At 37.6% G+C, this 13,465-nt stretch overlaps 1 protein-coding gene across 4 annotated transcripts in view; it reads right to left on the bottom strand.

The window, feature by feature from the left end:
• Positions 1–3,899: 3,899 nt before the first annotated feature.
• LOC127427639 (cAMP-specific 3',5'-cyclic phosphodiesterase 4C-like) overlaps positions 3,900–13,465 on the bottom strand; it is a 130,303-nt gene continuing 120,737 nt past the window's right edge. For all 4 annotated transcript variants that reach the window (XM_051675325.1, XM_051675326.1, XM_051675324.1 and 1 more), the window contains 9 exons: positions 11,390–11,483; positions 9,965–10,134; positions 9,675–9,773; positions 8,685–8,849; positions 8,486–8,585; positions 7,697–7,851; positions 7,342–7,464; positions 5,027–5,209; positions 3,900–4,935 (listed from right to left, as the gene is read on the bottom strand). In XM_051675325.1, the coding sequence (XP_051531285.1) occupies positions 4,528–4,935; positions 5,027–5,209; positions 7,342–7,464; positions 7,697–7,851; positions 8,486–8,585; positions 8,685–8,849; positions 9,675–9,773; positions 9,965–10,134; positions 11,390–11,483 (1,497 nt within the window). In that variant the 3' untranslated portion in view covers positions 3,900–4,527. The remainder of the gene's footprint in view (positions 4,936–5,026; positions 5,210–7,341; positions 7,465–7,696; positions 7,852–8,485; positions 8,586–8,684; positions 8,850–9,674; positions 9,774–9,964; positions 10,135–11,389; positions 11,484–13,465) is intronic.

Here is a 13,465-nt window from a genome sequence, read left to right as displayed (position 1 = left end):
AATATTTTGATTGAAAATTTACCAATAATTCATTCAATTCTGAGTAGTATTGATACTTGATTTGAATAATTAAAATATTTATAAAAATTGTGTGCACTATGTTTTCTATGCTTATTGGAGTATTGTGGCATTAGCATACCAAAATGCAAACACCAAATTCTATTGAAATCAATTGTGAGTCGAGAATCTTGTGTGCTTCATGTGAGGAGAGCTGTTTGTATGATGCACAGAGTTGCTGCCTATGAAGAGCACTCCAAATCAGTCACTTATGGGGTTCCATTTCAGTTAGGGTGCTATCTAGGCAGCTACCTTCACTAAGTTTGGGAACAGAGCCATTAAGGTCTCTCTGCCATTCCACAGCATGCCTTAGCTGTCTCTTGCTGTATACTGTCTGTATATACAGTACATTAATTGCATATACACTGGCGGCCAAAAGTTTGGAATAATGTACAGATTTTGCTGTTTTGGGAAGGAAATTGGTATTTTAATTCACCAAAGTGGCATTCAACTGTATAGTCAGGACATTACTGATGTAAAAAACAGCACCATCACTATTTGAAAAAAGTAATTTTTGATCAAATCTAGACAGACCCCATTTCCAGCAGCCATCCAACACCTTATCCTTGAGTAATCATGCTAAATTGCTAATTTGATACTAGAAAATCACTTGCCATTATATCAAACAGTTAAAAGCTATTTGGTTCGTTAAATGAAGCTTAACATTGTCTTTATGTTTGTTTTTGAGTTGCCACAGTATGCAATAGACTGGCATGTCATAAGGTCAATATTAGGCCAAAAATGGCAAAAAAGAAACAGCTTTCTTTAGAAACTCGTCAGTCAGTCATTGTTTTGAGGAATGAAGGCTATACAATGCTTGAAATTGCCAAAAACTGAAGATTTCATACAAAGGTGTACACGACAGTCTTCAAAGACAAAGGACAACTGAAGATGTGGAAGGCCAGATGTACAACTAAACAAGAGGATAAGTACATCAGAGACTCCAGTTTGAGAAATAGACGCCTCACATGTCCTCAGCTGACAACTTCATTGAATTCTACCTGCTCAACACCAGTTTCATGTACAACAGTAAAGAGAAGACTCAGGGGTGCAGGCCTTATGGGAAGAATTGCAAAGAAAAAGCCACTTTTGAAACAGAAAAACAAAAACAAAATGTTAGAGTGGACAAAGAAACAGACATTGGACAACAGATCATTTGGAAAAGAGTGTTATGGATCTTAACCCCACTGAGCATTTGTGGGATCAGCTAGACTGTAAGGTGCGTGAGAAGTGCCCGACAAGACAGCCACATCTATGGCAAGTGCTACAGGAAATGTGGGGTGGAATGTCACCTGAGTATCTGGACAAACTGACAGCTAGAATGCCAAGGATCTGCAAAGATGTCATTGCTGCATGTGGAGGATTTTTTTATGAGAAATCTTTGAAGTAGTTAAATTTTTTTCAAATTGTAATAGTAATTTTTCACATTATTAATGTCCTGACTATACATTGTGATCAGTTGAATGCCACTTTGGTGAATAAAAGTACCAATTTATTTCCATAAGAGCAAAATCTGTACATTATTCCAAACTTTTGGCCACCAGTGTATTTATGGCATATTTAGAAAAAAATTAAAAACAGAAAATCAGCTTTTGATAGTACCAAAGTCCCTTTTAAGGCAAGTCAGTCCACGCGGTGGCCATCTTGGGAATGCTCCCGGGCAGCTATTTTCTATGAAAGCAGCATAAAAGTACAACTCCTATCTTCTTGAATGGGGAATGAATAAAAACCATTTTTTGGCTTGTCCAGCTAATGTGCAAGCATGATATCGAATTGACAATTGAACTGACAGGTGATGTCTGTATCTGTAAGGTGATTGGCTATTTTACAAATTCATTTTAATACAAGTTTCCCATCTCAGGCTAAATAGTCTCTTCTACCCAGTGGATGCAGCCAGACTGTTTTTTTTTTTTTTTTTTTGTAGCGGCAACCTCTAATTTTACAGTCTGTAACATGGAAACATCAGAGAGAGTCAGCATGAAAACACTGATTCAATTATGAGTTTAAGTGTAGGGGAATTTAGATTTGCAAAATAAATTAATAAATAAATAAAATAGCAAAAAATTGTCAAGATTCATAAAAATCAACCCTGTTTATATTGATATAATTAATATGTCTACATAGTGCTAATGTGTCGAGGTATAAAGGTATTTCAGTACAAAGACATATGTAAAGGGATTCTCCATACGGTAGTCTAATCGTTTGACAGTTAAATACTTTTTAAAGGGTTTCTTCTCTACTTTTTTTTTTTATTTGTCCAAAACAACTATTTACAGATCATGTTTAATGACTGCCATTTGGAGTCTTGCTACATTTACATTGAAATCATTCTTATCCTGAGGTTGTTAACATCACAATTTTATCGTTAAATCCATTAAATATTTTTTGTGACTGTCTCGTTTCATTCATTTAGGTTATGTCTCAGTGACAAAAAAAAAAAAGTGAAAGCATGAAGTTATCCAAAAAATAAAAAGTTTCAAGATACAGTTGTGCTCAAAAATATGCATACCCTGGCAGAAATTGTGAAATTTTGGCATTGATTTTGAAAATATGACTGATCATGCAAAAAACAAAAAAAAAAAAAAAAAAACTATCTTTTATTTAAGGATAGTGATCATATGAAGCCATTTATTATCACATAGTTGTTTGGCTCCTTTTTAAATCATAATGATAACAGAAGTCACCCAAATGGCCCTGATCAAAAGTTTACATACCCTTGAATATTTGGCCTTGTTACAGACACACAAGGTGACACACACAGGTTTAAATGGCAATTAAAGGTTAATTTCCCACATCTGTGGCTTTTTAAATGACAATTAGTGTCTGTGTATAAATAGTCAATGAGTTTGTTAGCTCTCACGTGGTTGCACTGAGCAGGCTAGATACTGAGCCAGGGGGAGCAGAAAAGTACTGTCAAAAGACCTGCGTAACAAGTTAATGGAATTTTATAAAGATGGAAAATGATATACAAAGATATCCAAAGCCTTGAAAATGCCAGTCAGTACTGTTCAATCACTTATTAAGAAGTGCAAAATTCGGGGATCTCTTGATACCAAGCTAAGGTCAGGTAGACCAAGAAAGATTTCAGCCACAACTGCCAGAAGAATTGTTCAGGATACAAAGAAAAACCCACAGGTAACCTCAGGAGAAATACAGGCTGCTCTGGAAAAAGACAGTGTGGTTGTTTCAAGGAGCACAATACTTGTTGACCCCTCTCCAAATATAGCGCTTATGGTTGTGCCCATAAAGCTCTGTTTTGGTCTCGTCACTCCAAATTACAGTGTGCCAGAAGCTGTGAGGCATGTCAAGGTGTTGTCGGGCATATTGTAACCGGGTTTTGTTGTGGCTGAAAACTTTCTTGGTCTACCTGACCTTGGCATCAAGAGATCCCTGAATTTTCCACTTCTTATTAAGAGATTGAACAGTACTGTCTGGCATTTTCAAGGTTTTGGATATCTTTTTATATCCTTTTCCATCTTTTGACAGTTCTTTTCTGCTCCCCATGGCTCAGTATCCACGTGAGAGCTAACAAACTCATTGACTATTTATACACAGACACTAATTGCAATTTAAAAAGCCACAGGTGTGGAAAATGAACTTTTAATTGCCATTTAAACCTGTGTGTGTCACCTTGTGTGTCTGTAACAAGGCCAAACATTCAAGGGTATGTAAACTTTTGATCAGGGCCATTTGGGTGATTTCTGTTACCATTATGATTTAAAAAGGAGCCAAACAACTATGTGATAATAAATGGCTTCATATGATCACTATCCTTAAATAAAAGACAGTTTTTTTTGCATGATCAGTCATATTTTCAAAATCAATGCCAAAATTTCACAATTTCTGCCAGGGTATGCAAACTTTTGAGCACAACTGTAATAAATATTGTAGAGTCTGGTGAAAAAGTTCCATAACATTCGCATTATGAGTACATCAACTTTCCTCTGCAATTGGCATGGACAGTTGCTTAAAGGAAGACACTGTTTCTCCATGCGACTCTCAAAAACTTAATCTACACATTTCTCCTCAGTCCTTTGCAAAAGTCTGTGTCTGGGACACAAATATAGTATAGCTTTAAAATACAGGCTTATTTGGTCATATAAACTTCCAAAGATTTAAAAAAGAACAGGCAAAAGTAAAAGGTTTTACAGGATGCTCAAGTTTTGGTAGTGGATGATTTTTATGCACTATAGTACACAAATACTTTTCAACAACTTAACCCCAAACCCATCCAGCTCCTGAGTGCGACTAAGGCCCTGTTCCAAATGTCTGATGTAGAGTCCACACAAGTGCAGGCTGGGCAAAAGGGTGCATCGAGGGTCCATAATGACCGCAAACACCCTACTGTCTCATGGTCTTCACAGAGGTGCATGAGCAAAGGCCACGAAACTGCAAGTCCACATCAAGTGCTCCATTTGGGACAGGGCCAATGAAACATAATGGAAGCAGCACTGTTAGAACAGGACCATGTTAAGTTTCTAACTGCAGGATGGATATGTTGGTCATTTCTTGGTCCAGTTCTCTTTCACTGCTATCTAAAATGGGAGGTATTCCAAGCGTGAGGCTCGGGGACATGGATGGATGCTTGATGTCGGTTATCGTCTTTGACGTCTCGCTGTGCTCCTCTTCAGCTTCTAACTCTCCATCCTCTTCCTCAAGAGTCAACTCAAACTGGAACTTCTCTCCTGCTGAGCCTCCAACGCCCACCGTCGTCCGTTGGTCCTGCTCCTCAGGTGTTGGGGACGGGCTACGTGGAATCATGCTCTGGTACCATTCACGATTATCCTCTAATGTATCTAGAATGTCCTGAGCATCTGGATGGACCAGATCAGCCCATGTCTCCCACAGAGGGTGGACAATGTAATCAATGAATCCCACCTTCAGTTGCACAGAGATTAAAATTAAACTCACAGCAATCATTCATACTGAATAGGAGACATTCATTTATAACAATATTATCACAGCGTACCTGAGTTTTTTCAACAGAAGCTGTGTGTTTGTCACACATGGGGCTGATTTCTATGCCCTTGTCACGCTCCCGGTCACCTTGACTGTAGAGCTCCACCATGATACGATCTGTCCATTGTCGGTAGAGCTCCAGGGGTTTGGTGGGGTTGCTGAGGTCGGCGCAGTGCACCATGTTCTGGAGCACCTTTAGAAGAAAGACTAAGTATGATTACATCTGAAGTACATTGCCTCATACTGATTAAAGCTAAAAGGCCAATACTAGTGGCTAGGAATGGATTAGGATGGTCAACTAGTTGTCCACCAAATAATTGATGTAATGTGCTTAACTGTGTTTAGTAAAGTTAAATTGTTTTCTTCATAAGAAATATAAATTGAAATTATTTTATCTCATGAGAAAAAATGCTCCACTGACAGAATTAAAAGGCAGAAAAAATTACATTTGATTTAATTACTGGACAACTCTGACAATTTGGTCAGTATCTGCGAAAATCAACAAAAAATAGCACACAAAGTTTCACAAAAAAACGTTCACAAAGTTTAATAGCATAAGTTGTATTTAAGTGCATAAATATTTTCATGTTTAGCAGTGGAGTAAATTAACAGCGCACATTATGTTGACTCTGCTGCTGCCACATCAGCATTTCACTGTACAGTAGACGTTACGGTAGAAATGTCCCACCCCATACTGAATCGGAAAGTTTGATCAGTTAGCAGATATCTCCTCACAGCTGAAACAAATGTTCTAATTGGTTGCTCAGCTGAGTATCTTGCTTGTGAGAATCTTGCTTGTGCCTTTAGATCAGCGCTCCTGCTGCTCTGTGCACGTTTGGAGAGAATCTCTGTACACTTAAAATAAAATCATAATTCACTCACAACAGGGCTGCGGTAACACGTCAATAGATTGAAAAGTTACGGGTCAAAAGCCTCCTCATTGTTCAAGCGACCATTCGTATCATACCTCATTTTAGGTGAGCTTACAGAAGATCCTTAGAAAGATAGGTGGGCATACAGTGTATGTACTGGGAACAAGGATTTGGTGGTTAACTTCAAAGTTACCTTCTGCTGGAAGATGCTGTAACTACACCATTACATTTACATTTATGCATTTGGCAGACACTTTTATCCAAAGCGACTTACAGTGCATTTATTACAGGGACAATCCCCCCAGAGCAACATGGAGTTAAGTGCCTTGCTCAAGGACAAAATGGCGGTGGCTGTGGGGATTGAACCGGATTACCAGTTATGTGCTTTAGCCCACTACACCACCACCACTCCATACACCACCACCACCACTCCATTATATGGGCAAAAAGGAGAAGTAGCCTTGTATTCTGACTAAATACAGTTTCTTGCAAGCGACATATAAATTGCAACCATTTAACTATAATAAAGCAGAATATTTTTTATTTTATTTTTTATTTTACTTTTTTACAGCCTGAAATGTTTTTTTCCCTGTCTACTGCAAGGAGTTTTAAATAGAGTCACATGGCTTAGGTCATTGACTCACAAGTTTACGGAACTGAGTGCAAAGACATAAATATCCAGGTTGCATACTTCTGGAGCTGCATGCACCAGCCATTGATATGAATGGGAATGCTAATGGATATCTCTCTCTAGGTATATTAGAATTCCTTGGACGCAATTTATCAAAGTGGGTTTTTATCATGCTGACACTTTATTGGTAACTGACTGTGATTTTCAGCTTGCTACAACCATCAGCAGGAAGTTGCGTGTCTAAATAAATTCCCTTTAAAGCATCACCATTACAGCCAAAAAAGCAACACTTTTCAAAATAAAATAATGCCTTCAAAATAAATTTAAGACAATTACGGTCAGACTGTCAGACAGCGAAGCCGATTAAAGTTTCGTGCAATAAAGGGTTACAGTTATTAAGCCTATTTATTTGTTGAATTTCTGTCAGTTTCCCTATTGAAGGGCTGCATTAACATGTCTCATTGATGTCACTTAGACCAAACCAGCTTAATTTTACAGGGCTTCTTTAAGACAGATGACTAGTTGTTTAATTGTTCAGACAACCCATTGACTAGTCAATTTTGAAAATAATTTTGCAGATCCCTATACTTAGTTTTGGTAGAGCAAGACCTTTAGCACCTGTATTCAGTCTGAGTAGTTGTTTAGCAGTAAGACTCCAAGACTGGTCACTCTTTTGGTTTCCACCATTGTCTTAATGTCAGCCGGGAAATTCAGACAGATGACTAGTTGTTTAATCGTTCAGACAACCCATTGACTAGTCAATTTTGAAAATAATTTTGCAGATCCCTATACTTAGTTTTGGTAGAGCAAGACCTTTAGCACCTGTATTCGGTCTGAGTAGTTGTCTAGCAGTAAGACTCCAAGACTGGTCACTTTTTTGGTTTCCACCATTGTCTTCAGGTCAGCCAAGAAATTCATGTGTTTGGACATATCAGTGGCTAATACCTGGAGAGATGGTGGGAAATGCAATATTAGATCCATGAATCCTAAAAATAATCCACAGTTTTTGTGTTGTGACATTTTAAGGTCCATTCACATTGACAGCCATGAGGTCGCTAAGTCACTATACTGTTGGTTGCTAGCAGGTGTTTCTTCTCGACTGCACATTTTCATGATGTTGAACTCTGTATGTGACAAAAATTATTTTCAATTTAATAATTAAAAGTCTGCAAATCACCATATCTATAGTCATCTGCCGCAGGGACTGACGTTGTTTCTTGCTGAGATTGCAGAAGATGTCACAGTTCTCCTCCTGTAGAAGCTTGAAGCCCACAGCCAGATGATGATTCTCCAACACTGAAGCATCGTTATACATTAGAGCCAGTTCAGAGTCTGAAAGTGTGAAAAGCAAACAACATGTTACAATATGGTCCTGCTTATTGTTGAAATTCAGTATTGTGCAAAAGTCTTACACATTAGATGTTTTACAAAAACATTTGTCTTAATATGATTATTTTACATCTTCTGCTTTAGTAGGAAATATCAATTTTAGATTTCCAAACATTCCTTTGGCAAACAGAATAGAAGTAGAACAAAGAGTCCTGCAACAGATGCTATGGCTCCAACAGAGCCCGGATCTCAGCATCGAGTCAGTCTGGGATTACATGAAGAAACAGAAGCAATTGAGACAGCCAAAATACAAAGAAATTCTCCAAGATGCATAGAACAACCTATCTGCCAACAATCTTGAAAAACTGTGCGCAAGTGTACATGAAGAACTGATGCTGTTTTATAGGAATAGGGTGGTCATATCAAGTATTGATTATGTTGTTTATGTTCACTGCACTTTGTATGAAGTTATTTGATAAATAAAAATTATAAATGCAATTAATTTTTAAAACATCCTCACTATTCAACATTTTTCACAATTGACTAAAACCTTTGCACAGTACTGTATGTTTATATTAATTTGTGTTGGGTACATGGTCTGAATTGATTTTGGAGTTATTTTAATGATTTGTCATACTTGTGTTTATGAGGAACTGGTTGGATACTCCTGGATGGTCAACATCATGAATAGCACTGGCAAACAGAGCAGCCATGATCTCAAGCTCTGTGAACACATCCTCAAAACACAAACAAATATATCCTGGTGTTAGCAATGGTTTGTCCAGAAGTTTGTTTCCATGGTCAATGTGTATGTATCAAAAAGCAACCATGCAGACCTCTAGGGCTGGTGTGGACAAAAGAACATGTGTTGATTGCACAACATCTGCTGCGTGGATATTGTTATGATAGGCCACGTCCACATGGTAGTGATCTTCCAAAGTCATCAGGAAAGTTAAGAAGGTGTCCGGTGGGATTTTGAAGGATTTGAGCAAATCTCGCTCCTGAGAATTAAAGAGTATACAAATTTCATCAAACATCTGTTAAAACTTCAGATACTACAATTAAAGTCAGCATCAAAAGTACAGATATCTACAAGAGAAGGGAACTTTATTCCATTGTATGTGGGAGTGCACCAAAGTGAACTGTTTTTGGGTCAAAATACTGAATATAATTAGCCAAATAATTGGTAAAGAAATTCCTTTTGACCCTAAGCTGTGTATATTGCATGTTTATCCTTTGAATTTTAAAATCACCAAGTATGAAAGATTGTTGTTAATTCTTTGCTTATTGGAAGCTAAACGTGTATTTGCATGATCTTGGAAAAAAGAAGAAAGTCTTGGAATGTCTCAGTGGATAAATGGGATGACCTCATGCCTTGCCTTAGAAAAGATTACCTATTTTATGAAAAACAAACTTCACATATTTTGGTCCATCTGGAAAGCGTTTTATGACTTTTTAGAAAAGCTTGATGGTACTTCTTTTATAGAATTGATAGGAAGTGAGAGTGCTTAAACAAATAGACTATTACTGTACTTGGAGATGTTTCTTTTTATTTATTTATTTTATTTTATTTATTTAAGTATTATGTTTCTTTATCTGGTTGTAATGAAAAACCCAACTACTGTCTAAATTTGTAAATGATGTTTGACATTCATCAAAATTGTAAAAAAAAAAAAAAAAAAAAATAGATATCTTCAGCTAATGTTAATAACCTTGTTGACATCGCTAGGGTCCTACTCAACCAGTTAAGCGAGGCTTTTGTCTGCATTATATATACATTAAGTAGGGCTACAGGTATTGTAGTCTGGAGAAACTTGAAGTCTTACCTGAAAAATTGTGAACATTACGACTGTCAGTGGCCGATTCCCAGAATAATCTGCTATCTTAAACATATCCATACCCCATCGATCAATGTCCTCAAGCTCCTTGAGAGAAAAAAATATGCTTGTTTCACTCAGACGACGAGCACTAACAATGATAATAGTCCAGTGCTACTCATAAATTTGGTATATTTTGGGTCCACTTTATGTAACAAAAACTACCTGTACTGTATCTGGAACAACAACTAAATTAAATTCCATAATGGAATGTGTTAAAGAATGAAGTTGAGGGACACCTTGGCCAGGAGGCTCTCGTGCTGGGTGTTGACACCAAATCGCGGGATGTGTGTTGGGGGGAGGCTGGGACTGGGGCTCAGTTTTCTCACTCCACTTATCTGAGACATCGGACGTCGTTTTTTCTCCTCCTTGCACGCTGCTGACAAAATCTCCACATCGTGCTGTTTTTCTACAACACAAACACAAAGACCAAAATGGACGTAAAAATCCCTGCTCTACTTCAGATCGACATGAAGATTCAATTATACATACCCAGTCATAGAGGATATCACATGTAGAAATGTTAAAATTACATTTTTATCAGAATCGACTTGTCTGTGGGCTGTGTGAACAACTGACTAGTCAGCCATAAGCCCTGATTGGACAAGTTTCTTACAGAGGCGTTCACATACGATGCGTTCAAAAACAGCTAGATGGTCTCAAGAAACATTTTTAAAAGTCAAATATTTTTTTTACTGGCACACCGTCTTAAAATTGTAATGCTCTTGGAGCGAGATTTAAAAAAAAAAAAAGCAATGGAAAAGTAAGACATCCATATGTACAGTATATGTACATACACTCTAAAACTGGCTGAGCTACCAAAAGTTGTAGACCAACTATTAAATGTAGTACAGACTGACCTTTAATTAGACAAAAATCACAGTCCTATGGAATATGTATAATAAAAGGGATACTGCTCACAACAGGTGTCACGTATTCCCTGTTTTTGTGCTTAGACTTTTATTTTGAAATTCTTGTTTAGTTCCCCGTTCCTGTTTCCTGTTAGTTTTGTAGTCCTTTGTAGTTTCCTTTCATGATTGGTTTTCCCCTGATTGTTTTCCCCAACGTGTTCCTCGTTCCCTTGTTTGCCCTTGTGTATTTAAGCCCTTGTTTCCCCTGGTTTCTTTGTCAGTCTTCGCATGTATTGTTTGATTCTCTGTGCTTGGTTCCCTGTGTTTTGTTTCCTTATATTCTGAGTTCCTTTGTTTTATCTTTGTGTTATTAAAGCTGCGTTTAGATCCTCATTCCTCACCTGCCTCGTCACAGCAGGTGATCTGAAGTCTGTCAGTAATTGTCTTGTTGTTGGTGGTTACACAAGCAATGTTAGGAAGTTTGTGAATTTAGAGACACAAATTCTCAAATGGTTACACCATGCTGATAGTATGATTGCATCTCCTAATTCATCCCCTTTCAAACACTGCTGAAAAAATATTCAAGTTAGTTTATTTATTTTTATTTTTTAGATCGTCTACCTCACTAATATACTAGTTAGTTGTCGGATGACTGCTCCACCATACTGCCCAGTCCTAATCAGAAGGCATAACCAATCAAAGCATGGAATGTATAAAGCAAAAAAAATATATATATTTTTCTAAATGACATCCTATTACAAATATTGCTCTAAAATATATAACAAGTGTTTCATAATAAATAAAGTCACTCACGTAAAAATGTGTTTGCTATAAACTCCGACACCTGGTTTCCTGACCGACTGGTCTCAGATAGCTGAGTGAGCTCCCTGTTGAGCATTCGTTTAAACTAAAAATAATACAACACAAACATATAAAAACAGTCAGAAAGATCACATTCTAATTACAGAACTAGATTTATTACACTGAGACAGACTGCAGTGTAGTAATAACCACAGCAAATGTTTAAAATAAGGATAAATAATATATAGAGTTCTGAAGAGTGTTTTAACACTATTAATGATCAGCCATCACTATGCATGGTGTACTACAGCACAATATTCAATCACAGTGTTACTCGGGTTAACTGGATCTATACCAAAAAAAAAGGTATCTGCGAAAACACGTCCTCTCATTTAGACACTGTGCATGCTTGGGTTAATCATGCATCAGGAAAATCGTTACAACTAACAAACAAAAACAGTACTGACAAATACTAACATGGTATTGCAGTACTGTACAACATACACAAAAGTCCTTTTTTACTTTAAATCTCCACCTTTAGGCCCTTTCCCCACGGGCGGCACTAAAGCCCGTTTTAGGTACTTTTCCCCAGAACTAGTACTTTTCGTCGCTTTCGCACCTGAGGAACTATAGTTCCTCGAAGCCATTTTAGGGGACATTTTTAGCTCCTACTCAAGGGTAGATACTTTTGGAGCATATAGAGTCTGTGGGAGGTGCTGTATGGTTTATGGGGACATTTCTAGTGTCCCCATAATTCAAATCGCATAAAAAACATACTAAGGCTATGTTCAGACTGCCACTAAAAATCAGATTTTTTACATATCCAGATTGTATCCAGATGAGTTTAGATAGTCTGGACAGCAAAAAACCACATGAAATCTGATTTTTCCGAATCTGATTCAAACCACATCGGGTGGTGGTCTCAAATGCGATTTAAATCTAATTTTTTCAGATGCGTCTCAGTCCGGACGCTCTGGCTGCTCAAATCGGATTTCAAATGGTCTTTTGCGTCATTCTTAATGTGACACACAACGATGATGAAAATCAAGCCGGCCATGACTGCAGCACGGAACATCACAATATTTACCAGTCTCCTCCGTCGCTGAGTTTTTCTTGTGCAAGTTTTTTCTTGTTTCTGAGTTCTGCACCGCTACAGGACAGGGCGCTTATTTGGAGAGCAAGATGATGCACCTCCATTTTTCCCGCATCTGTTTTGAAAGCAACGTCACGTGGGTACACCTACGTCGTTACCAAAGCAACCCATGCAGATAGGTTGGTTATGTCTGAATGCGCAAATCTTGCAATTAATAGTGCAGACAGTCTGCTTGAAAAGATCTGATTTGAGAAAAAATCAGATTTGCCTGCAGTCTGAACATAGCCTAAATGATGTTTTTTTGAAAATGTAAAAATGCAGAAAATTTTTTGTGAGGGTTAGGTTTAGGGTTAGGGGATAGAATCTATAGTTCATTATGTCTATGGAGAGTCCTCATAAGGATAGCCACACCAACATATGTGTGTGTGTGTGTGTGTGTGACTTCATTGGAAGACACTATATGAGTTTTCATCGCATCTACACTGTTTGACTATACAGAAAATAAAGTGATTTCTGGATTACTGACTTTTTCCTGGGATGACTGATATAAATAATCAGATGTTTACTGAGACTGGGTAATTGAGCTTTATTATGCACTAAACCGTCATGAAATATAGTTTACATGAGGAAAGTATTGCGTGCCTGTTACTGCATTATTAACTTACATCAAGACGTCTTTTTTAAGCCAATGAGGGAGTACAGTAATTTATATTGAGTCATAAAAGCCTTTATCGTAAAAGATTGTGTAGATAAATAGGTTTATAGTGCATTTTCAACATGTCCGCTGAGTTCAGCGAGTGCTCAATGGTTAAACAGCGCTTTTCACCGCCTCATCTCATCTCTCACTCTGGCTGCTGCACGGAGCACCGCACGCGCGGCTCACATGCCCAGTTTAAACTGTAACCTGAAGACACAGCCTGTGTCCGAAAACTGGAAAATGCTGCCTTTTGGAGGCTGTATAATGCTGGATGAAGGTAAACAGCTTTTTAAACTGT

The sequence above is a fragment of the Myxocyprinus asiaticus genome, chromosome 37, assembly GCF_019703515.2.
Source record: "Myxocyprinus asiaticus isolate MX2 ecotype Aquarium Trade chromosome 37, UBuf_Myxa_2, whole genome shotgun sequence".
Lineage (NCBI taxonomy): Eukaryota > Metazoa > Chordata > Actinopteri > Cypriniformes > Catostomidae > Myxocyprinus > Myxocyprinus asiaticus.
Note: the sequence above shows the minus strand (reverse complement) of the source record. Positions and strands in the feature narration are given on the sequence as shown.